General features: G+C 40.2%; 1 protein-coding gene across 16 annotated transcripts in view; it reads right to left on the reverse strand.

Annotated features, from left to right (window-relative positions):
• LOC111929010 (bifunctional heparan sulfate N-deacetylase/N-sulfotransferase 3) overlaps nucleotides 1-26,794 on the reverse strand; it is a 255,816-nt gene that overhangs the window by 8,032 nt on the left and 220,990 nt on the right. For all 16 annotated transcript variants that reach the window (XM_086888067.1, XM_086888077.1, XM_086888069.1 and 13 more), the window contains 7 exons: nucleotides 20,233-20,320; nucleotides 19,520-19,674; nucleotides 16,570-16,755; nucleotides 13,999-14,127; nucleotides 4,902-5,084; nucleotides 3,259-3,355; nucleotides 2,266-2,389 (listed from right to left, as the gene is read on the reverse strand). In XM_086888067.1, the coding sequence (XP_086744193.1) occupies nucleotides 2,266-2,389; nucleotides 3,259-3,355; nucleotides 4,902-5,084; nucleotides 13,999-14,127; nucleotides 16,570-16,755; nucleotides 19,520-19,674; nucleotides 20,233-20,320 (962 nt within the window). The remainder of the gene's footprint in view (nucleotides 1-2,265; nucleotides 2,390-3,258; nucleotides 3,356-4,901; nucleotides 5,085-13,998; nucleotides 14,128-16,569; nucleotides 16,756-19,519; nucleotides 19,675-20,232; nucleotides 20,321-26,794) is intronic.

Below are 26,794 nucleotides of genomic sequence, written 5' to 3' on the forward strand. Positions count from 1 at the left end.
CACTGAAGTCAATGGACTTTTATTTCCCAGAAGTATTAGGGCTGATTTGATGAGAAAGATGAAGCTGTGCCCATTTTAACCCATTTTTATTCAGAAAATTATTAGAAGCTAATGACTTGGCCTGACTCTGTGGGCTCAGAATGCTTTACCAGGAAAGGAGAAGGCCAGCTTTGAGTGAGGCAACAGGCACTAGGGGCAAATCTACTCTAGATCATGTGAGGAGTTATTATGCTGCTGTACTGAAGTCCTGGAAGTAAAATGATAAATGCAAGGCAATGAGGACTGAAAGCCTTTAACATCAAATATGGCACTACACTGAATTCTGATCAAAAAAATGTGAATTGATTCTTTAGATAGCATGGAAAATTTGAAAAAAAAAAACAACATTGATGTGATATCAGTGAAAAATATAAAGAGATTGGACCAGGTGTGATATCAAGAGGTCTCAAAGTTTAGAGTCAGCACTTTTGCTGGACACACTGCAGAAGTCTTGCTCAGTCCCTCATTCGTGAGATAATTATTAAATTCAGTAAGGCCAAAGCTTTAGAGAAACTTGCCCAAGAAACCTGTAACAAAGCTTACATAAAGAAATGCAGGACTGCTCTGTTTAGACTTCTCCATTTCAACAACAGCAAGATCAGTTCTCATCCTACTGTTCTGCCACTATTCTTCTGTTGGAAGCCTGCAATTTACATCTACACCACCTTCAAAACGGTAATCCTGAGGTTCTGATGGTAAAAAAACCTTCTTCTGTTTCTGTAACTGGCTCTGCTCTAAATCCAAGCTTGGACAAAGACTAAGGGCCAGCTCAAGGCTAAAGCCCTACCTCCACATGAGTAAACAAAGTTGAACTGATTGTTATTCTTGCAGGAATCTCAGCCAATTAATGGACTAATGAGGAGAGCCCTTGTATCTAATTACAAAGTGGCAAGCTGATTACAAGCCGGCATTGAAATACAGTATCAGACTAGGCGGTCTGAGAGATCAGTCAGGCAGACAGAATCTGAGAATTAGGCAACTACACCAAAGGGGAGTTGTGAGGATCTGAGATTTAACTGTGGGAACCTGGCAGGGGTGGTGGGTGCTGTGCCTGGCTTCCACAGGCTGACCCCTGGGAGCTTCATGCACCAGCACCACCTTAAGGAAGGTAACCTGACACCTGTGTGGTGTCAATCCTAAGGCAGGAGGGAAGAGAGAAGCAGCACAGCAGTTTTCCAGCAATGTGAAAACATTGATTTTGTGTAAGAACGGGCTCACTGTACTTGGGCTGTTCCATCAGCGCGGAGCCGCTATGCCTCGCCTGCGTGAACTCCTCAGCAGCAATTTCCCACTGCCAGTCGTTCACCCTGCACCTCTCCACTGGCACAAGTGGCTGACTCACCACCCTTCCCAGTGACAATGTGCCACAGCCATTACAACTCTGGGGAAACGAGTGGCAGACAAACAAATTGGATCTGATGTGTCTGCACTGAGACCGCAGAAGAGCGTTCGACCTGTTAATTTTATGGATGAATACAAAGCCAAAAGCAATAAAAGTATTCTCCCTTAAACTGGAGGCAAAATAAAGAAACAAGACAAGAAATCAATAATCCTTCACTGGTGCTCCCCAGCCACTACAGCATGTCACCAGCTTTCATGCTGCAGTGCTTTACAGTGCAGCACTTTGGGAAAGCAGAGGAATCAGGAGTGACCTTCAGGTGCAGCCGTGCCCAGTGACTCCCAGGGAACCACAGGGAATGTGGCAGCAGGGACACAGCACCACTTCCTGAGCCACACAGACACATTCTCTGATCCCTAAAGAACATTTTGAGAGGCTTTCCCTGCCCCCATTTTTCATGATTTACATTATTACTATGCTATATCCTATTTGAAAGAAGAAATGCCTCTTCCTGATAGTATCTTTCTTTTTCTCTTAAGAAATCAGATTTTCAGCAGGAACATAACTTTTGTGTCCATATATCCAATGAACAATCATTACTGTCCCTCTTTCAAAGGCATGTGTAACAAGAGACACATATTTTGTGACTGTTCTGCACATACTGGTATCTGGATTATTTACAACAAAGCCTCACAAAAGTTAGTGCATTTAACATATTCTGTTACAAGATCATTATTCACTTGCATTTATTTTGCATTTATTTTGCATTTCAGAAAGACACTGAATGTTATTTCATATATGCACAATTACCATTACCAACAGTAATGTCATTTTTCTATTGTTCACAACATATAAACTTTTATATTTATACTAATAACCCATCTTACCAATCAATCCCCCTGTGGTAGTTATTTCTATTAAAGAACTGTACCTCCTCAAAGGTTTTTGGGCTGGGGGAGTTACTAATGATGGAAGGATGCATGATCAGGAACAAATACAAGGCTGTAGTACCTGCAAATAGGATAAAAGTCCGAGATTTAAAATAAAAATATACACAAACACATCTTTTTGGGGGGATCATAGCTGCAGATGGGACTAAACCAGCTTTTATTCCATTTTATTTCACTGAGGGGATGTTGATTTGTATCACCTAACATTCTATGCTTTCTGAGCTTTCAGAATTAGGACATTTAAAGAACTGTAAATAGTTAATACAGACACTGGAGTGCCACTGATGAAATCTGTGTTTCCTGCTTAAAATAGCCATGTTTTTGAATGAAATGAAAACAACGATTTTCCTATATGAGACTGTCACAAAAATAATTTTAAAACCTTTGGTTTAGCAGCTACTGGGGACTGGGGAAGATGAAAGGAAGTTTACATGCAATTTTCTGATTACAGAGAAGAAAAAAACCATCGAGTCAATTTATAAACTTCTGCAATCTCCTAATTAAAACTGTCCATTAGGAACTCCTTGACTTGAGAAAAATGCCAAGAAATAACAAGGTTCTATAAAGAAGAAACATGCAAGATAAGAACTTGCAATTCAGAATCCAACCCATTTGAAAGATGTCTCTGTCCTGTCCTTTCCTTCTTCCACTTAGACAAGAGCTTGTCTCTTTCACCTCTTTAACAAAGTTTCATCGTTTTGACATAAAGCCCCCAAAAACCTGACACACACCTGAATCCTGCATTTTCAATGTGCACTGACTGCTGTTGTAACTTAAATTATTAAGCTATATTTGCATGGTATCTGAAAATATAAAAATGCTGTTGGATGATCAAGATCTCTACACAGTAGCCTGAGTCTATAGTGACTGATTATTTACTTATTTCAACATACACACAGCCCATCTGGTTGGAATAAAAGAAAATCTCACCAGTTTTCTGGGGTCCTACAACCAAGAATTTTGGTAAGCGATCACAGGTTTTTTCCTTAGACCAGATATCTCTGTGCCGTTTGTCATCACAGGGGTTCTAAAACAGAGAAGAAAACTCAGAATTTTGTTGGCAATCACATTTGAAAAGGCTCTTAAATTACCCTTATATATAAATATTATAATAATTTTAATATAAATATTAGATATAAATATATAAATTACCTATTTTTTGCCTACACATAGAAATATTAGAAATACAGAAATATTCTTACCAGAAATTATTCTTTTCCCTTATGACTGAAAACTAATGCATTCCAGAACTATTCCAGTGATACAGAATGGTATTTCCAAAGTAACCAGGTCAGAACCTGCTTCTCTTAAGTGTCTGGAATTTTCTTTAAAGAGGATGTTGAAGAAACATATCCTACACATACATGGTTGCCCCATTTCTGTAACAGCTACCACACGATACATGCTGCATTTTAAAACTAAAAGAGTAAGTTAACTATGATTTAAGGCTTTCTATTTGCAAATACGTATTTTGATCTTCCAATTCAAATCAGTACCTAATATTAATCTTTAATCTTTGCTGCTTCACAATTGAATCAGTTTAAATTTGTTCTGGAAATGCTACTCACAAGCAATTTTTGACACTGTTGTTTGGAAATACTACACTGAGATGAAGAGAATTATCTCAACGTACCCCTTTGAGGAGTAAGAATATATACCTGTGTTCAAAATCACATCAATTATGGACAAAATACATCACATCCAGTATGTCTAAATCCCTGCAACTTAAAAATGTCTTTTCTAAGTAATTATCATCTTTCAACTAATTTGGCTACAGGCTAATTTCCATTTTTAAAAGGATTCTCTCAATATTATGCAAAACCCTTGACATTTTCCCCTCTAGTTCAATGTTTTATTCAAAACCAGCATGAATTTCCAGATGCATATTTGAGTACAAATTTGCAATCTCAGACCCTAAGATGGCAATTCAATATCCAAGGCTGGAAAACATTTTAGTAAGCAAGCTTAAATACCTTTTTATATTTGATTTAGTAAAGTTTGCTCCGTGGAGTATTTCTACCAAGCCACCTTAGCAAGATTTTATTTAGGTTAATGTTATCACTGTCAGGACTCAGGTATCTACAGCTTCTTGGCAAACATCTTCCTTGGGCAGCTCCCAGCCTACTGTGAATAATTTCTGATCTATCTCACCTACTTCCACTTGGCTAATTAGGGTATCCATGGTCTTAATGCTCTGTTCTCTTTTTGGATGTCCTCCTTACACACTTGGAGAAAAACTCATTTCTTTAACTACTAGAATATGCATATAAATATGCCTGTCAAATGTTTTATTCCTGTTAGTTCCAAAAGGAGAAGAAAATAACACAGCATGCACTTGCCTGCCTTTCCCCCACATTTTTAAAAAGGCAAGTCAAGTCACAAATCAAACTAATTAAAGAAAATTTTACAATTTTACAAAAGACAGGGAACACAGTCACATCCTGAAGCTTCAGCTGGCCTGGTTTTATGGAACCAGATTAAAAGTATAACTGCTTTTCTCTGCAAGAAACCGAAACAAAGAATTTTAAAAAAAAACAGAGACAAGTTTTTCTGATCTCTTGTTCAGCCTTCACCTGCCAGAGAGGGTCCTTCTGCTCAGGGAATAGCTCAAAGTACTTGTGAGCCAGCTGGACTGGGGGGAGGGTCTGCAGTTTCAGGTTTGTCCAGGTATGAACGAAGTTGGCCAGATTCACAAAGGTGTACAAGCCCAGGCGGTCGTTGCCGTAATTGGACAAGTGTGTCATGAAGATGCTGATCTGTGGGAGACAAAATGAAGAGCACACCTCGAGTCCTTGCATCACTAGATGGCAGTGCAGCCCCAGGTAATGTAAATCTCATTTGCATTTTGCTCTTCAGTCAGAGCAGCAAGCCTTGGATCACATTCACACAGCCCTTACTACCCTGGCCCCTTCTGCTCGAGTCAACTCAATGCAGTCAACGAGGAAAATGCTGAACATATCCCATGAGCTCTGTGAGCTGCAGGATGTGCAACACTACCCTGGGGTTGGGCAACACTGACAGCACCTCTATGTGCATTTCATTTGTAGGATACAGCAAAAAAAAAATAAAATGCTCACTGCTTTACTGTAAGAGGAATACAAATGCAATGTTAGAAACATAATTTCTGTTTTCATGGAAGAGTAGAGAAGCCACAGACTAGGGAAGCAGCTGAGGTCTGTTGCTGTGACTTCCATCTCGTGGCTGCAGGTCTAAGTTTCATAGAGTAAGTAGCTCATCTCTTCCACGAAGGTATTCTGCAACACTGGCCTGACACACACACAAAAAATATCTGAAACCTAAGTACTTTCAAATAACTGTGCATGAAATATTCCCAAACAAAACCCCCCAACAGTTTTAAGGCAGGTGGTATTTTCCTCTCCCAGGATCTGACTCTGAAGGTGATACCCAGAGAGACCCTCCCGCTCCAGCCCTTGCTCCAACTGCACTTCCTCACTCTCCGCTTCCGTGAAGCTTTCTCACATTTTTGGGGCATTTTTGGAGTCACCTGAGCCAAGCTGATGAGCAGAGCAGGAATACACACAGGATGAGTTCCCAGGGACTGAGGAAGGGCTGCAGACAGAACCTTCTGTTTTCTACACTGATTCCTTTCCAAGGAAATTTTGCACTGATGCAACAGTCTGCTCTTACACTGAAATCTGCACATCCTTGCCTCTCCACCACTGATTCCTTTCTTGAAGTTCTTTTCAAAGTAGAACTCAGCCAAGATAAACTCTCCAGACTAATTTCCACTAAAAAATTAGAAACATGACTCTTTTTATAAATAAATCTGCTAATGCCATGAATGAGCAATTTCTATTTAAAGTAAGACCTGATGCAAGCCACTTTAAAATAAGCAAAGCTTATCATGGTCATAATTCTGAAATGAGTTCAGGGACTGAAGTTAATCTTTTGCAAAGGAATTCCAGTCCTCAGCTTAAAGAAAGAAAAAGAAAAGAATGAAAAGCTGGTATTTACAGTAAAATCAAAAGATACACACTGCTAAATCACTAGGAGATGATCTTTCTTTGTGGGTAGGATTGAGATTGAAAACCCCTTCCCTTTAGGCACCAAATGTATAACCTTTTCAAGTTTCCTTTTTTATTTCAGTTCTACAAGCAGGAACAGAGCAGCCACAGGACTACGTTGTTCTCACTGAAGTCACAATCAGCAGGTTTCCATAAAAAAAGGTTAACTTGCTTTCCTGACAGCCCCTTTCTTTCCTACATGTGGGCTGACCTCTGACATTTTTAATGTCAATTCACCTCCTGGCAACTCCTCACCTGCCAACAGCTACTGCACTGCCATGAAAGAAAAAGCGAGGGAAGTTGAAAAGATTGCTAGATCAGGGAAATGATTTCTCTGAAGAGAATATCGCCATAATTTTAAGAATGTCAGTACAGGCTGAGAAACTGACTCATTGAATTGAGTATTTGAATATCATCATAAATAATTTCCAGCATACAAAACTCTGAAAGTGAAGGGGGGAGATTACCAGAGACCTAAGCTCCAATTTTAGTTTTATTTTTCAAGTCAAGTACTTTATGGTTAATTATTTACAACACAAAGATGATCAAATGCTGGTTGAAAACTTAAATGGCTGAGTCTTGTAAAGAAATCCATACTTAGCCAACCAGATACATGACTTTACATTTTAGAAAAAACTCTTCTAGATGGCATCAAAAGCACCAGAGATGAGCTGAGAGGGATGGTGGATCACTCCCCAGCTCCCTGTGCAGAAGGATGGGAACACACATCAATCCCCTTCCATCTGCAGGTGGTGCCGTTTCACACCAGGACAATACATAATGATGATTTTTTCCCTTCCATACTGGCTTTATGATGCTTTGATTTGCTCCATCATGCCACGTCCTGAGCCATTCAAACAAGTTCTAATTAACAGGAATCATTATTCTTTCTCTGCAACTAATAGCATGCTATGCTTCTGAAGATTTGCTCTCTTGGAACCACCAATCAAGGAGCTCTAAAAGGAATCCTTTGTGGCCATCTCCCAAGGCTAGACCTAGTAAATAACACTATTTGTTCAATACTCTTCCACCTCTGGGAAATGCTGTAAAATACAAACACGGCCTCATATATTTCTTTATTCCTCCTTCAACAGGGAAGCAGTTGTGAATGGATTTATATTTACTCTAACAAGCATTTTAACCTCCCTTTCAGATAAAAAGAGCTTATTTGATTTTATTATTTCCAGCACTCTTCTGAAATAATTTCTTTCAGGCATCTCAGCATTTTCTTTATTTCAGTGCAGAAGGATCACCCCTTTTTTAGCTGTTCCTCATAAACAAACCATCATCTTGGTTGCACTTCAATGCACACTCTCCACGGGATTTAATATCCTTCACGAGGGAACCAAAATGGTATGCAGACGCTTTTTAAAATGATGGTTTGGGACTAAATCTGGCCTCTGGGCAGCAGCTCCTTTCCTGCTCTCACACATTTTCAGATCAGAGCTGCTCTCCTCTGCTTTGCCTTCTCCTTCCAGCTTCTCAGCATTTTCTCCTTCCCCAGAGTGAAAGGATACAGGTCTAAATTACATTTGCTCTCCTTCCCCAGTCCTGATTTTATTTGGAATTCTGACTGGTACTGCAGAAATGTAGGGAAATGAGAACAAGCACTCAGGAGAAACAGCTTTTATCTTTTTGACTGCTCATTCTATGCTGCACATTTCCTTACTACAACATTTCCCAATTAGAGGCAACAGCTTCTAGGTCAACAAAGAGTTGAGACTGAGAAGGAGCTGCTGCTATTAAATCATGTCTGAGGAAAAGATGAACCTGCATGATTTAATTTATGTATCAAGAACAGAAGAGATGCTTGACAAACAACTTACACAGAATAAAACAATGCAACAAGTTACCCAGCTTCTAGTGATGGCTGTTAACTGGCTTGGTGTTTTAAAAAATATTGATCACTACAAAATCAAGATTATTAGGATGCTGCACCTACTGAAATGATACAACAAGAACACTGCTCAAACTAAGCTTCTGGAGTCTTGAATAACAGCTGCTGTTTCCTGACACAAAACAGAGGTGCTTGCCTCCCAAAGGAATGATAATACCATTCCCAGGAGGGATTAGCCCTTCCTAAGGCTCCTGGCTTTTTCCCTTGGCGGCAAGGGGTCTCTCTTAAACTGCCAGGTTCAGACCCCAGAGTAGAGAGAAGACTTCTTTCAGACATCAACTGCAGCAGCAAGAGAAGTGGAGGGAAGTCTGAGACTTGCAAGACACTGATGATCTTCAAGAGTTTAATTATTTTGGCATTTCAAATCTGAAATTTGAAGTGTTGGTATAAGAAAAAAACAGGTAATAAACAATTATTACATACTGGGCACTTATTTTTTTACCATATATAGATCTACTGCGGGCAATTCCAACTTGCATAAATTCCTGCTAATAAACCTGTCATCAAGGTACTTTAGTCACAGGCACAATGTCACCCTCCCATCTGTGCAACAACATTACAAGGCTGCATTGAGGCCTCCCAACTCAATGAAGTTATGCACAACCCTTCAAAATGAAGTTAAATTATGACTGACAATTAATTTTGTGGTGTCGGCTAGGCACTCGCAGCAGACGCATTTCCAATTTGGAATATTGCTGGCATTTTAGCTACTGAGCACATGTTGACAGGCCACAAGAGTACATCCAACTCTCAGAACACCTATAATCCAATTAATTTGGCACTGTGCACACCCTGTTTGCAGTTCTGCTATTGTTTCCAAGTTACTCTGAACAGTTTTGTTTCAGGTATTCAGAGACTCAGTAACAGCAGGTTTTGCTCCATTAGACTACCAAAGTGATGGAATAACAAATCAGAGCAGAGTCTATATTGAATATGTATTTTTAATAGCTGGAAGACAGTCCTTTCAGAGCTGGATGCTTGCAGAAAAAGCTGTGGTCAATTCCACCACAGAGATTCCAGCTTGCTGCTCCCTTTTTAGCCCCAAGGCTGCCCTGCTGCTTTCACAGCTGCCACAGACCCGTCCACTCGCAGACTGCCAACCAGTGGAATTCCATTTACATAGTGGTATCTCCACTCTAAGTATGATGGAGCCAGGGAAGAGTTATGAACTCAAACAAAATTGTCTATTTGATGTAGTTCTGAATTGTTGATCTGACAAGTCAGGAACCCCAAGTTTATTTTTTGCTGCTGCTCATTCCCCTTGTGACTCAGCAGTGGTAGTACTCTTCAAAAGACTCACTTCACTCTAAACCACTGGCACAAAGATTTCCATTCAAGAATTTTAAGGACCATAGAAGAATAAAATTTTCTCATTGCCACAGTTTCAATGCGTTTCCTGCCCGCTGTTACAAGGAACCAACTCTAAAGAGACAGCTATTCCTGTCTGTTCCACAGCCTCTCCACACTGCCTGCTCACCTAGGAATTTCTTTTGTTTTCCTATTCCACCCACAAAATACCAGATTCTCTCTCTGGCTTTTATGGGTGGATTTTGAAGAACAGATAGGAAGGCAAAGAATACCTGCGTTCTGCAGTCAGCCAAAATGTTCTGCCAAACTGATTTCCCCCCCTGCCCCAACTGATGGCAGCTTTTGCTGGAATTATGGGCACGAGAGGGCAGGGAAGAGACAAAAGTGATGCCTTTCTCACCCATGAAGTGGGGCAAGCCTGTCAAACTGGACCATCTTCCCTGCTTCTCACACTCAGGACAGTTACATATGAGGTCGTGCCAAGCAAGATGGACAGAAATGGAAAAGCTGAGTCTGAATGTCTTGGATTTTCATTTTCTTCTGTAGTGCCAGTTCAGGGTCACATTAAGATACAGCAGGTTCCGCTGATGCTCGTACAAATCCTCTCATTTTCACTGCTAAAGAAGATAATTTCTCCCTTGCTGCAAGTCAATTAGCTTAATAACAGCTCTACTCACTGCAACTGGGGAGAGGTAAAAATTAGAAGAAAATAATACTTAGAACTGAACACACACAAAGATTACAATTATTTTAAGATCAATCAGACAAAGTGCCTAAAGCATTAACAGCCTTTCCTCTTCATCAGCGCTGCTGTAACCATGTCAAGAGCACACAGCTGGCTACACATTAGTTTCATTGTTGGGCTGTCAACCATTTGAAGGTTTTCACCAAATTCCTCTCCACAGGGCATTTTCCCTTTTCTTTCCATCTGCAGACACACAGTACTTTGCAAGGAAGTGCTTGTAATGCAATTACTGCATTCTGTTTGTTTTTCTTAGGGGCAGAAAAGGTACAGAAAAACTTGATGAACTGTTGGTTACCCTTAAACATTCATCTCATGGGATAGAAAAGCTCCAGATCTGTATCTTCTATAGCTCAAAGGATCTGAGAAGCAGTGATGGAGCTGATGGCAGTGTCTATACTGATCTCTTCATTACACACAGCTCAAACCTAATGGCTCTTTTTGTTCAAAGGACAGATTTAGGAAACTGGTACAGTTTCATTCTAAGAAACATTGAACAGAAATTTGTTTTACTAATCTAAGAAATTCACTGGATATTGCAGAGGGAGAGATCAGTCTGAAATCACTCAAGATTCTAACAAGTTAATCAGGAAAAATACTTGCTGAAATGTTTTAAAGTCAGTACAGTAGTATGAAAACCAGCAACAATGTGAGACAATAAACCAGAGATGTGTCTGACTGGGTAAAATATCCATCACTACACACTCCTACAGTGCACCTTTTCCTTGTGGCTTTGCCCCAGAATTCCCTGGCTGCATCAGTGCCAGTCCCTCCACCTCCCTGTATGTCAATTATTCAACTGATAACGTGGGAGAAGTAATGCCAGTATACCAATAACACAGGCTGCTGAAGCTTGCTTTTTCTTTTCCTGTGAAACATTTTGTGCAAGATCCTGATATAGCACGATCTCGCCCGAGGGCCGCTGCAGTCAGCAAGATCTTTAACGGGAGACAGACGCACAAAATATTACTTGAAGAGGGAGTTTAGTGCTCTCTTAGTGCTTGGGCTCTTTCTCAGCTTGGTGACACTTCAGAATTCGGGATGCCTTACAGGAATAGCGGTCAGGATCGCTTCCCAGTCACCAATGCAAACCACACAACCTGCCAGCTCTGAGATTTGCTACTCCAACAAGCCAAGTGTTGGTTCCCAGCATCTACAGAGCAGCATTTCCTGAGGCTTTTGCTACCTGCAAAACATCTGCTTTGTACAGTGCTCTGGGAACAGGGCCATCATGCTGGTTCTCATGACAAGAACAGCTGCACACACGGTCCTGTGGTTTCTTGTGGTTTATCCTGTGCATGGTGGTTGATGGAGCACACTGTAAGGAGGCAGAGCCTCTCTTATACCACTGCAAAGCACTGAGAAATTTCAGGCTTCATTCTTAGGGGCACCTATTTCAGAGTAGGGTATCCAGCTCCTGAAGTCTCAGCCTGGAAACTTACACTTGACAAATGATATTCACTTCCAAATTAAATATAATGAAGAAATTTGTTAAGATTAACATTTAATCCACACTCACATTTTCCAGGTTTGGAAACGAACTATTTATGTACTCATTATTGAGAACATTGTTTAGCTGACACTGTAATGATTCATGGGTAGTGTTTTCTCTGCTTAGTTCTGTATCAGTGAAAAATAACATTTTGAAAATGTCTCATAATGGAATTTTTGCATCCTCTCAACAGCTGGGTGTTTCACATAAAGAAATCCCAGCAATTTTGATGAAAACACAAGAAAGCTTATGAAATTCAAAATGCCAGACAGACTCCTAAAGCTACTTAGTCTTCATTTTAATGTCTAAATTTTTGCCCAACGCTGACTTGCAAAGTGTGACATAAATACATGCAAGACCTAAACCCCACAAAGATAAAAACCTCAGTCTTTAAACTGACTGTGTGCAAAGCTTAGAACTTTGGGAACTCCTTATAGTCAGGTATTTACAAACCAGATATATCATCTTTTCAAAGGCACTCCTTAGAAGGAGTCTTGGGCAGATTTTGGCCAAATATTCATTTACAGTTAGATTTAGAAAACAATGCATTCTGTTCTCTTAGCCTGTATTGTATTGGGCAGATACAATTATGATAATTTTCAGAAATAATTTTCAGAAATAAGTGATCACACAGCCTACACAGCAATGCATGAATCAAAGACCTGATTGTAATGTATAAAAAGACATTACTGTACTCACATTCCAGGATGTCAGGCAGACATGATCAAACCTCCATGATGAATATCAAAAACCATGGATGGTTCACTGCTTGTCTTCCCCTCCATTCTCACAATTCTTTTAATTTAAAAGGCTTATACCTCAAGCACTCAAATTTTGCTGTTTCCCCACATTGTAAAATAGTTTTTGGCTATTGTGGCTGTATTTCAATGTGGAATATATTTTGTCCTGACTCAAAATATTGTTCTGTGCCTTCTTCTAATTTGCCCACTGAGCAACTTCTAGTCAAAACCCACATTACCAAAGAGCTGCTATGGTGCCAATACCCTCCCCACACAATGAATTTTCCAGATCTCAGCTCTATTAACAACCTGGGGCTGGAAGCAGAGGGTGTTGAAGGTCCCTTCCACCCTAAGCCACTCTGTGACTGATTCTATCCAGTGTCTGGAATAACACACATCATCAAAGCCAGAACTGCAACCACTGCCACCTTCTAGAAGGGAAACCACAAGTGTACTAAGGAAGTAAAGTTTGTATTTCCTAATTTTGCTATGTGAACACAAAAAAGGGGAACAAAACACAGTAACTGCTCTCAAAGAGCCTGAAAGCATCTGAGGCTTGAAAAATACAGCTGCACATAAACTGCTGAAGTAGCTTTCAGAAATGGTTTTCCTTTGGACTGCATTACATTGCAGAAGATTAAAAAAGGGCACAAAATATTTAGGGTGTTATTCCAAAAGATTTGATTGGAAATGTTTTGTTCTCTTTGATCTTCCTAGTGACTACATTTCTATAAAGCAGCAGAATTTTATTTGTATGTTTGATTTGGACCCCAAGTGAAAGCCCTATCTAAAAGCCTGTCTCAAAGGTCAGTTCTGAGGCAGCTGACCTAATCCCATGCCATTTTCAAGTACTACACTGCTCTCTTCTGTCAGCATTCTGTAGTTTCAGCACCTCACTTCTTGCTTATTTTCCATTAAAGATAAATGAAAGGTTAAGCACATGTGGTTCATTTACTCAGATCTTTTCTTTGAACTCTGTGGCTCTTTTACTTGGATCTCTTCTTTGAAGCTGCTATGAGAGAGCAACTGAAATTTCCCAAAACTGATTGGAGCCCAAGCCCTCCTCGCTTGCAGCTTTCTCACCTCTGTAAGTGTTCCCAACACTTTGCATCACGACTTTGGCACAGCAGAGAAATGAACTTTACCTGAACACTCATAGCAGTTCTTTACATTCAAATTCTTCAAAAAATTAAATCTCAGGGGTCTTATTTCATGTAAAAAGTGAAGAACAAGACAGGCTGGCACTGCTGCATTACTAACAAAACAGTTGACAAAAAAAGGTGAAGACTGCTTTGTATAACTAACAGAACATATATAGATGGTAATTTACTTAATTGAAAAAGCCGAAGAACTCACTATCAGTAACCATTATTGTTTGGAAGACCCAGGTGATCAGCCCTGGAACATTCAGTAACTTTTCCTTCAATTAATTTTTAAAAAACATTTCAAAATTCTGCTGTACTTACTGGATTGAGAACCACTGTGAAGAACAACTCTCCTCCTTGAATACTTTTGTCTAATTCCTTTGGACCTCCAGGATACTCTTTATAGAAAATGGTGTGCGTGAATAGGCCGCAAGTTTGCCTAGGAAGCACCTGAATGTATGAAGAAAACATAAAAAACTCAAGGGGTTATGCTTTTAATGATGCTAAAAGTCAGAGAAGTAACATGTAACAGATTAATTGCTGGGTATATCTGGCCTCTAAACTTTTCTGGAAACCAATACTGATCTAGATGAATTATTATCACTAAAATCGTAACATCCAAAAATCCATCACATTTTGTTTGAAATTGGAGACTGATCTCTATCATCAAATTACAATTACAGCCTCCTTGAACTCATTCTGTCCATAACACCTCATCCTAAATCCAAGTATTTGAAGTCTAAAGTTTTAAAATAATGTGAAAGATAATCTAAAATATTATCAGTCTGTATCGTATCAATCAGTTCCACTTTTATCTGAATGATGGCTTTGTTGTAAATTTAAACTGTAACTGGAAAGGCAAATTGGGGTTTCTTCAGCTTAGGCATCACCACCAATAATTCTACTTTGACACATGAGAAATTTTGCTAATAATGCTCACCTTATAAGAAATATTTACTTCCCATGCAACTGTGCTATTGTTGAAATATGTAGTACAAGCAAAATTATTTTTAAAAACATTCCAAGAACAAATCTTTTGAATATGAAGAACCAGTAAATGCAGTTAACGTTTTTCATCAGGAACTCAAAGTATTTTCTCCTGAATTCAGAAAATAATTTACTGGAGAGTATTTCAATTATACCTATTCCTTATGGAAAATCAACAGCTGAGTATGGGTGTTCATGTATAGAGCTTAACTGGGATTGTTATGATAGATTAACTTTTAAAGCATACAAATATTTGACACAGGCTGTGGTTTTGTAGATACTCTTTTATTTCTTGAAGTTTCATTTCTCAACTTCTTTTTTGTAATGTAGAGAATATTGTGATCACCGATCGCAAATTCTGTGTTGTCAGAAAATGGATGGAATTTGTACATCTGCTATAAACTTGCCTAAGTTTTTAACAAACCTTTGGATTTCCTTGAGGAAATAAGTGAACAATTTTTCACAGAGGGAGGGAATGAAGCTGTACTTGATGTGAGGTGCTCTGACAAATCTTACACAACCATGTTTTTACTGAGTGTGTTCATTACTATTAGCCTGCAGGTGTAAAATATTGATGCATTTGCCCTGGAGAACTGAAAGCTTGAGACTCCCTGAACAGGTGGTTTTGTATGACTGGTTTTGGAAATAGATTTTTGGCTGCAGTGTCCTTGTGTTAAATCTCATTATGTGTCTTCAAATGACGTGTTTTCACAAATATTTATGGAAGGGATTTTTGGAGACTCTGAGTCAATCTGTCTTCCCCAAATGCTCTGTGCTCCCTGAGCACATCCACGAACCCATTATTTCACATGCAGTGATTGCTTTGAGGAGAGCAAACTGTAGCTCAACCCTAGATTGGTGTCACTTTTGTTCCTAGATTTCTGGAGATCATTTTCATTTGCTTCACCCAAAAATAGATCAAAACTTTAAAATGCTACTACTTAGCTTAGGGAAATGGTATCCATGGCAACGTGAGAACAATACCAGAATTCTGTCCTAAATGGCAGTGTTGTGCCAAGGCTCTTGACCTCCCAGAAGTGCCTGTTGCAGCCAGAGGTACAACACAGGGCTCCCATTCACTGCTCTCCCACTTGCTCCCAACGAAAGTTACTTGGGAACATGCCACCAAGTATTCTGGAAAGCTGTTTTTAAACACTTCTGAGATAATACCCATGAGATGTGAACCCGAAATAGCCTCCACCCCAGTGCCCAGATGGCAACAGCACAGCGCCTTCCGTGTCAGTTGTGTAGAAGCCCTTCCTTTGGCAAACGTGGCTGTCAGTGACAGAGCTGGGAGTTATGTAATTTAGGAAAACAGTGGGATTTGAGAGCACTTTGGTAGCCTGGAGGTGGTGTGGGGGGTGTTTTCCTTCCCTGCTTCTCCTGAGGCTCTGGGTTAAACCAGGCTGCAAAGCCCAGCCCGCATTTGTGTACGGCAGGAAGCCAAACAAGGGCAACCACGCACAGTTCACAGGGAAACAAAAGTATGTACCCACCCAGATCCAGATTCTGAGGTAGCACATCTGGCAATACTCTTCTGCAGTTAATGGTACCGTGCAAATTTAAAACCTGACAGAAATCTAAGCCAGCATATTGTGTTAAATGATGCAAAATGGACTTGTTCCTAGAGCTCTCTGAACCAGCATTAACCACAGGACTAGAACTGTTAACAGCCTGTTAACTGCTGTCAGCAGGGTGTCTGGATGCCACCTTCATCAGCAGAAACATCACCAGCAACAGACTGATTTTAATTAACAAGACACTGTCAAATATATCTTGCTAGTTATGCATAGCAGTAAGTGCTTCTTGCAATGTGAACTTCTAGGATACCCTGCTTTTCCACTTCAAAGGAAATTGTCCATGAAATGGCAGAGCACAAAAATGAACATCAGCAGTACAACTCACCATGATGTTTTTGTGGATGAAGCCTCGTCTATACCTTGCAGGTTTCAGATGTGGGTATTCTTCTGTGCTGGTAACTCTGATGTTCCAGACCTTTTTCCAGGCATCATAAAGTTGAACGTGTACTGGGTAGACTCCAGAGTGGTGTGGAGCCACTGCATAGCCCAAGTCAGTTGGAATACCGTGCTCCTGAAACATGACAGAACAATGGCTGCACTCAAAAATTTAAGAAACTTGATGTTTTGGCATTTCTCAGATGCTTTGTTTGTGAAAAACCAAGAACAGATCTGAAATGCAAATAAGAGTAATATCAAAATATGCTGATCTGGAAGGTGATGGAGAGCAGCATGGTGAAGATGAAGCACAGGATTTTAAGACAAAAGCCTTTTTAGAAAACACCAGTAGGCAGGGAAGAAAGATATAAATGCATTTTACATTGGTTTCTTCAATCTACATTAAACAGAAAGCTGCACTCTTTCAAGTTCTTGCAAGGAATTTGCTCACAAACTCCAATGTCAGAGAGAAAATCACTGGCACATACTCAACACAACACGTAGCATTTGGCAGCTACAACTACAAAAACCACAATTTCCACTACATGTCCCTTCCTAATCACTTGGATGAGGAGCTGAATTTCAGAGTCACTGCATTTCCCCTCTAGTCCAATCAAAACACAAATCCATTTTCAAAAACCAGCTTAACTATTTTATTCTCATGTTCAACATGTGTAACACTCTACAGGATGTTGTAGAGTAAACCCTTTTGTAGCAGATTTCCCATTTTTGAAGATTCCTGGCATTTCTCATGTGTACACCCTCACCTTGATGCCATTACATTCTCTTCACATCCAATGCATTTTCCTTCAGATTACTTTTCAAAGGAACAGTAAATAGCAGATATTCCTTGACAGTCTGATCAGTGGAATGCACAGTCCATAAGATATCATTTTGCCATGATTTAGGAACACTGCTGTTGCACTGCCTTTGAATTCTGAGAGTTTTTAATATGGCTGGAATCAATATGGTCATCCTCACCCTATTTCCTAATCATACTGTGTGTGCAAAGCATTGGCTGATACCTGGACCTCTTCCTTTGAATAAACTAGTTACTGAGGAACATGAAAACCTCCAGAAAAACAGGTGTGTGATTTTAGTGAAACCATTTATTGCGTGTAACAGACACACCTGGTTCAACCACAGTGGACAGCCCTGAGTTCTCTATGTCTAAAGAATGGTGAAATTCTTGTTTCCTTCCAGGAATTTATGGCACCCATGAAGGGCACCGTGTGTAATCTGCCCAACAGGAGCGAGTAACCTCTGCCCTCCTGGTTGTACTGCAGGAGGAGATAAAGAGTGGATCCTCCATCAGTTACGCCGCTTTACACGATTTAATTCCATCACAGATAATCCAATTCTTCTTCCTTTTATCTTTCCTACTGCCCTTAAGCATGCATAACCATCAGAAAGGAAAATCTTCACAGAACATGTAAGAAATTGCCTTCTCTAACATCCCACTGCAACTCCTTCATTTATCTATAAACAAAAGTCTGATTTTTAAGGCTTCTCCCCTCAAGTTTCACAACAGGCAGTAATAAATACGTAATCTAAATCTTTCACTCCAATAATCATCTTCTATCATCTTCAATGAATTAGTGTCTCCATTATTCCTCACTGACTGCTATTCCCCAGTTGGGCATCTCCCACACAATACACACATTGAGTGGATAATGCACGAGGCATCGGCAATTTCGGCCTCTTGCAAAAAAGTGGATACTCCTCTCTGTTATTACTTTAAATGCTCTGAGCAAATGAAACATAACCAGTAGCTTTATGTCTGTATGTCTAATCATGAAAAACATTAATAGAAGGTATCTGTAAGCATTAAAAGCACTGAAAGTAGTGAAGAAAATGGCAATTGCTGAAGTTACATAAGCCAAGGTTGAAAATGCATGGTCCTTACAACACTCTTCAACGATTACATCCTGCACACTAATCCCAGAGGGTGTCCTAGGTCACACCAGAACTACAAGGACCCATTTTATTTCCAGTGGAGCTTGCACCAGTACACAGAATCATAATAAAAGGGCAATACTGGACACAAGATTTTTAAATTTTCGGAAATCTTAACACCTACTGCAATGTTTTCTTCAAAGGAAACATTAAAGCAGAGCTGTCCTGTACTCTGTACAACTACAATTTACAGCAAACTTGGTGAAATCTTTGTTTGAAAGAAAGCATGTGTCTCAATCAAAAGCCAAGTTTTCAAACACAAACTTGAATTGGCTGATTTGGTCCATCCTCTTCTCCTACACTCACTGACACACGACCATTAAGTGCACTCCTTGTTGTTCTGGTATTTCAAATACCCCTGCTCCTTCCAGGAACAAAGGAATCACCTGCCATCTAAAGAGCAACCAGTGGATTTTGAAAAGGAAGAAGAAGGAATATTAGGCTGTCAGAAGAGCAGATGTAATCCAGCAAACAATGTTGTGTCTGCTGAGATATTGTGATACAATTATGTCTTGACACCAGACTCCCTCTTCAGACAAATACCATGTTTTAATTATTGCAATTTGTTGTATGAAAGTAACTGTGAACTGTTTCTCCAATATCCTCAGACCTAAAATATGTTTTGATTTTTTCTTATATTCTCACTGAAACATTTTGATTCAGAGCTTTGCTGTGAATAAATAATTAGTAAAGGCAATGCTTTTCAAAACAAGTTTATATAAAGCTGATTCAAAGGGAATATATAAGGTGTATCATTGCAGAATTGCGTCTCTGAAATTGTGGCACACTTACCCAAACATCCAGTGGTTTCACAAAGTCATCTGAATACCTTTCAATGGTATTTCAATTTATTCTTTCAGAAACTTGATTTTTTTTTTTAATCTAAACAGACTAATGGTTCCTGAGTACCTAATTAAATAAAAAAATGCAAAAATGTAACTCACTAAGGCAAACTTTTTGTTGAGGATCATCTGCTCCACCAGTGAGGACTCATTGTGGAAGAGATGTGGCTGCATGTGACTCCACATGTGGGGAAACCACCAGAACTCATCTACAGATCTCAGCAGCAGGTCATCACCCTCATCCTCCTCCTCAGTCCCTGCAGAGAAAATTGAAACAAAAAAACAAACCCAAACATTTCTCAAGTTTCTACATTCATTATATTTTTTACAAGAGTTGGAAGCAGCAGGAATGATATTAACATAATAAACTGTGACCAGTTAAAATACCTCCTGCTGAGGCACTGGTGACAAAATGGGACAGTCAGGACCACTGTGATGGCCCACATCCTATTTAATACTCTTTTATCTCTGTTATTTCTATACTGGTTTTAAAACAAAAATATTTTAAGGGATAACATACATTGCTCTATTTCTACAGTAGAAACTGAACAATCCTAAGGAAGAATTGTGGTAGCTCAACAGATCCCTCAGTGAAATCAATAGAAATTTTATGTGATTGGTGGAATTGACCACTCAAAAGCAGACTGAAAGGAATTAATTTGAATAAAAGGGGGGGAGGCATTTAATCTGTTCCACACCAGCAAATTATACAGGAACACAGCATTCTAAGGCCCTCAGACTCCATCATTCCTACTTCTCCTCACACTATACAAAACACCATCAAAATCCAAGTAATTTTAGTGTTTCATTCTTACCCGTGTGATAGAATTTTCCTGAAAATCCCAGGTTGAAAGTAAAATTTGTAATCTGGGCTCTCAAAAGATTCTGAGTATCAAGCAGGGCCTGAAAACAAAACAAACCAGCATATAAACATACCTGTAGAAAATACAACCTGGCAGAGAAATTTAATATAACAATATAAATATTTTTACAGTTATGTGCCTTTTCAATTGGTTTTGCTATTTAAAACCAGCTCTTTATGTAAGCCAGAGCAGTACAGATATTTTTATTAGCACATAAAGATTAAAGACCGCATGAAAACTAACCATCATTTCCCTCATGAAGATGACCAGCTATTAAATGCTGGGTTACTCCCTGAATGATGAGAGAGGAAAACAAAGGCATTCACAGAGAGAAGACCTTCCACTGGTCCCTCAGTAAACCTGGGCCACAGCCAGGAATGAATTTCAGATCTCTTGCGCCCCCCCAGCACTGCTCCATTCACCAGGGTGAAGAGCAGCTGTCAGAGTTACATTTTTCTACATCAACTCAAGTACATCCACAGCGTTTCCATCCTGTTTCAAACTCATGGGCAACTCAAAAAGAAAAATCTAGTGTGACAGCAGGAAGCAAAATCAACCTTATCCACACCAAAGAAGTGGATGGCAGATTCCCTCAAATACTGACTCATTTCTCAGACAATGAGCTGATACTGACTGTCAGCATCTGTGTACTTGCACTAAAGTAGTACAAACAAAAAACCAGCATGTAGGAAGAAAGAGGAAGCATTATTCATCAGGTACAGCTTCACTTGTTGGTTTCAATATGCTTTTCTTGATTTGTTGCTCCTAAGATTTACATATTACATTCAGGAGTTTTCTCCTAGGCTCTTACACCCTGCTGTTCCCTCATTCAGTTTTTCAGGTGGAACACAGAAACCCAGTGTTCCAAACTTTGCAAATCAAGAAAAAAACAGAAAAGCAAAATCATCAGAAAGTTTTCCAAGTCAACATAGAGTATAGCACAATGATCTTAATAAAGTGGTGGAAAACATTACTACTGTCAGAGAAGAGTAACTGTGTTATGAATGGGCAATGTACTCAACTGCACAAAAAAGATGAATATGACTGGAGATTCCCAAAGGTTGAAAGGTCTAGCAGTTGCCCTACTCTTGAAAGGCAAAGACAACTTAGTGCCTTGAAAAATATGAACCAATAATTTTAGTTTCCCTGAATATTTTCATAATGTAAGTGATTTGCCTACAATTATATGCCAATGACAACAAAATATGAGGAACTCCAGTCCGTTTGAGGCATAGTACACTCAACTTATAATTCCTTAAAATATGACCCATTTTACAGATTGAAACAATATCTACCTTATTAGAGCATACAATCTCTACTTTGGGTCTTCCCCAGGGCTCACCTGGTAAAGATCATCATCTTTCACTGCAAAGCCTGAAAACTGTCCCAGAGACAGTTTTAGAGACACTCTAAAGAATGAGCAAAATGAAGCACAGAGTGGAGATAACTGAAAACAAGCTCCAGACTTATGAAGCAGAATATTAAGTGAAAAACCTTGCAATGCTGTAACGAGGGCTTTTGCTTGGCTGAGAGAGTGCAGATCTCCGAGGAGGCTTCTTATTCTAATGAAAAGCAGCAAATCTGCACAGGATTTGTATGAAAACCAACCCTGAGCTGCTCAGAACCTATTCAATGAAATAATTTTGTCCCTGCACGGTTGGAAAGGTAGGAGGCAAATAATGCAGGTATTCCCTTCCTGGGCTAAGGACACACGTGTGGAGGGGAGGGGATCCTGAGCACAGCCTGACAGCGAGGTGGCACCAAGGGCTGCTCACTTCTTTCCCTCCACATCAAGAGCTGTGAGCATTTCTTGAGCTGAAGGTTTTATCCTGTACCTTTCTAACACCTTCCCAGCTTGTCACCTCCAGTCTGGTTTCAGCAGGATGGAAAACTAGAATGGCAAACAGGCTTTTCAAAGGGAGGAGTGAGGAAGGTGGCAAGAGGCCCAAGACATTTCTCTAACAATGCAACACAAAGTTCACTTCTTCCCTGGGAATTAATTTTGCCAGTGTGGCTCCCACCTTCTTGCCTCGTGTTGGGGATGTATCAGCTAATTCCAAGGGTGTGTACCTGCTCTGCCTGTGAAGAGGGAGGCCCCAGACCTGCTGTGAACCACTCTGGGTACAGACAAACCGAGCTAACATTTGAGTTGTCGTGCCTATGATTATTTTCTGGGCGACTTGACATTTTACTCATCTTTCAGGTTCTAAAAACAAAATGTTAAAACTCATGAAAAATATATAGTAGCAGATGGCAGGGCTGATTACTGTGAGTTTCCATCAGAAAGACAGAAAGAGAGAAAAAGTAGGGAGACTAAAAGCCTGAAATTTCTTTTCTACATGCTGTTTTATAAGCTGAAGGTAAACTGCTGGTATTTTCTGGATATCTTATGATTGTTTATGAGCAGCCCCTCTGGGTAACTGTATGAGATGCTACATAAATACACCAGTACTGAATATTGTATTTTAAAACCGTCAAGCCTTCATATGTTTATAAATAATTATGAAGTACATGTTATATTTCTGCTGGTACTATAAAGAAAATAAATTGCTGGCTGCATAATCCCTTTCACGTACACAGTTCCAATGGAGTTCTTTCTTTTGAACTTCTCCTAAGCTCACAGACTAGGTTTAGGAAATTCCTAGTGCCAGAAATCAAATGTAAGTGTTCAATACATGCTGAAAGAACCCTTGTTTCACTAATAGTAAAAACAGAAATCTCAGGAAAAGGCCCAGTTACAATTCAGGAGATAGACAAATGTTATCCCTACAGCAAAACAACAGATTTTCTCATCTCTCAAACGGGACAGAGACATGGACAGATGATATAGGCTGTCAATTTTTTAGGTCAAGTAAATCAGCTGAAAAGCCAAGGATAAAACTCCTGTTTTCAAACCTGCTCCCCACTTCCACAGCCAAGAAGCCATCCTGCCTCCCGCCCTCAAATATCTCAGCGCGATTTCGCTTTAGAGTCTGCCACAGAGAACCTACAAGTGTCGGCCTGTCTTCAGCGAACAGACGGCTGTGATTTCTTCAGCATCAACACAAATATTCAGACTCAAATGCCTTGACTTGATCAAAGGAATAAATCAAGTTTGCCTTGTTGAACTCTGGTTCACCAAAGAGGAAGGATGCCTTCTTTGTGCAGTCACACCAACATATTTATGACTATTTTCCTGCTGAAAAGCTGCTAAAGAACTCAAGCACTTGAAAAGAGAAATAGTTCAATATGCTGGTAATTCTACTTGTAATCACGTACTTTTCAACTAAATTGGCAAGCAGACAGACAGAGCCTCACAGTGCTGCAGCATTAACATCTTACACTTCACATCGGTACACGCTTTCATGTCAGCAACAAACGCAAGGGCAGCTTCATCATTTTCCAGAAAGCCTTTCTCTTCCTCCTTTTTTTGGGAAGCAGATCTCATCTCTTAATGTTTGCTTATTTAAATGCTTTACTGTCTGACAATACTACCAAAGGAGCCATTAAATTAGGAATTATTTTGCTTGAGTAAAATTTCTGATGTTGTGTTGGCTCTTCAATAAAGGCAAGGAGCTTCTGAAAAAGAAGGACAAATTAATAACAAGTGTAATGTGAAAGCACCTGAGTTAAGCAGAGCAATCCCCTCTGGGAGCTCTTATCCAGAAGTAGTTTTAATTTGTCCACATTGTATTTCTTACATGAGAGGGAAGAAACAGAACTCAAGCCATTTTCTGAGTGGATTTCTTGGTGGAGAGAGGTTTAATGAGCCAAAACTGATGTGCTGTCCTTTCACTCTGCACTTTTTGGGACTGCAGCAGAATCTGCTCGGGTACTCACACACCACCTGCCTCCCTCAAACTCCCCCTCCTGCAGAACCTGGGGTGCTGGGAAGCAGCACGACAAGCAGGAACAGAAGACAGCCTCAGTGAAGGTCCAGCCCAAATGGCTGGGAATCAGTATTTTATTGGACTGTTTTGCTTCTGAGGAAAAATGATTCCTTCATGATAAATTATGTATTTTGGTACATCATTAAAATGCAATGACTACTCTTTCTGGATTTCCAAGATTAGCAATTTGACACCCATTACTATAAACAATTGATAAGAATAATTGCTTTGAGTATAAGGATGTACCTGAAAAAAACATTTTATCTATCCTAAAGACAAAAAGCTTAATTTGCCTTTGTGCACTCTCTTAGCAGAGCTGACATTACAGAGAGGGCAAGAGAAAAAACAAAGAAAACCTTCAGCTTATTCTGCAAAGTGTATGGCTGGTGGAGAACAGGTAACCCAATTTTCCCCCTAAGTGCCAATGAAGTATCAGGCTGAAGCCCAGTTATGTGCCCACTAAGTTCTTCAGTGTCCAACAGAAAAAAAAACTTCAGGAGCCACAACTTCATCTTAGGTGTCCAAACTTATGCATCCAGTGAAGAATCCTTAAAACATAAAAAGCCACTTTAGAAACGTTGCTCAAATGATTTCAATCAAAAGTTTTTTCATCAGGACACACTGTTTTAAATGTCACTGGGTCTTCCTTTAGAGTTGTTTTTTTATCACATACAATAATGATCTTGATGATAGTGCAAGTACGTATTTTCAAGTAATTAGGCTCTTTCATCTAGGTAAATCATTTGTACAACCAAGAGATTTAAGAAATATTTCTAACTTCCTTCACCAACTTCTCACTTCTTGGAGGCTGAGGCACCAGATAATGAGAACCGAGCTAATTACGGCAAGGTAACTTGAAGGTTATAAATACTTGCTGCCAATAGTATTTAATAAAGCAATGTAATTAGCATGCTGTTTTCAGGGTTCTGTCTGAACTTCTGCTTTATTAGCTCTTAATTAAACTGTACTTAGATGAAAGAGGTTACTGTTACTAAACAGCTAAACGATCTCCTTATTTTGCAGTTAGCAGAAATAAAATGCTGCATTTCTTTTAATTAAAGGCCAAAAAAATCCCAGGTCAGTTGAAACAGAAATAAGACAACACCCTACTGCTACCTGTTTTCCCCTGGATTTTGGTCAGATAGGATTCAATAGAAACCTTGCTGGCTACATTTTCACCTAACACTTGACCTGCTTATGTAACACCAAGTATTAAGAGATGACTTCTCAGAATGTAACAGAACTGACTAAAACCGAAGTGGCTCTAAAATGAACTTAGAACCTCTTGGCATTTTTAAGTTCTTGTGAACTGGTGATGGTCAGTACGGAGGGAATGTGAGGTTTGCCAGCCCCAGTGGAAGCACTCTGGGAGCTGAGCTGCAGTCACACACAGCCCCACAGCTGCCTCAGCCCTGAGCACGACAGGCCAGCCCTCAGATGTTGTTCCAGGTCACTTCTGGGCCGCTCTGCTCTGCCTGCTTTGTCTGGCCTGTCTCCATCGCACCCCACCAGCAGCAGATAAATTCTAACAATTCTATTGTTCATTGATTTGTGTTGACACTTGTCTGGCTCCCAGGAAATGTTCGGCATTACACCTCTGCACCCCTCATTAACCAGGCCACGCTCCTACAGCTTCACACCCTGTCTGCAAGGGTGCACAGTGCTCTGTCACAGATAAAACAGCGGCATGGCTGCTCTGTCTAAGTGGACATGTATTTTATAGTCACCCAGCTCAGAAAGGACAGAGGTTGTGATCCGAGCTCCCAGCTCCACATTCATTATCAACAGCACATTTGCTCCTTATTTAATGCTTCCTCACAGGCCAGCTCCAGCTGCAGCTCCCGCTGCAGGCAGCAGGCGGATCTGGCTGCAGGACGAGGCGGGCTGTCCATGAGCTCTGGCTGCAGCACATCCCGATCCTGATCCCTGACTGCATTTCTGCTGCCAGCTGTGGCTGGAAACCCCTGCAAGGCTGAGCTCTGGAGGAAGGGCAAGGCCTGATCTCTGAGCAGCAGAGAGCTCGGGGGCTCAGCTGATGCTGACTGCACCAGCTCTGCTCTGAGTTTGGCCGTGGCCACATTCCCCTGCACAAACACCCATGTTTTCCATGTGCAGTTTCAGGCCTACCTTAGACCACGGCTCATGCACAAAAGGTGACGTTCTGCAAATCCTAGTTTAACACAGATTTCATTCCAAAACTGCTATTCCCAAGGTGCAATAGCCTACAGCTTGTCTCATGCTGCTGCCTGTTGTCCATGTCAGGTCTCCAAAGCACCTCCATCCCTTCCCGCTCTGCCCCGCGTGTCCCATCCAGATAAAAAAGGAACAGTGACCTCATTCCAACCCCTTCCACTAGACCAGGTTGCTCCAAGTCCCATCCTATCTGCCCTTGGACACTTTCAGGGGTGGGTCATCACAGCTTCTCTGGACAGCCTGTGCCACTGCCTCACCACCCTTACTATAAAAAACTCTCCATCCTGATGTCCAATATAAATCTTCCCTCTTTCAATTTAATCCCTGGACTGACAGAGGCAGACTGGGAAATAAAAAAAAGTATTTCTCAGTTCTTTAGGTAATGAAAGCAAAAACGTGGTGTCAGTGTAACATATATCAAATACAAGAGAGTCTGAGTAAGGACTTCTGGA

Source organism: Cyanistes caeruleus, chromosome 5 (genome assembly GCF_971803275.1).
Source record: "Cyanistes caeruleus chromosome 5, bCyaCae1.hap1.1, whole genome shotgun sequence".
In the NCBI taxonomy this organism is placed as follows: domain Eukaryota; kingdom Metazoa; phylum Chordata; class Aves; order Passeriformes; family Paridae; genus Cyanistes; species Cyanistes caeruleus.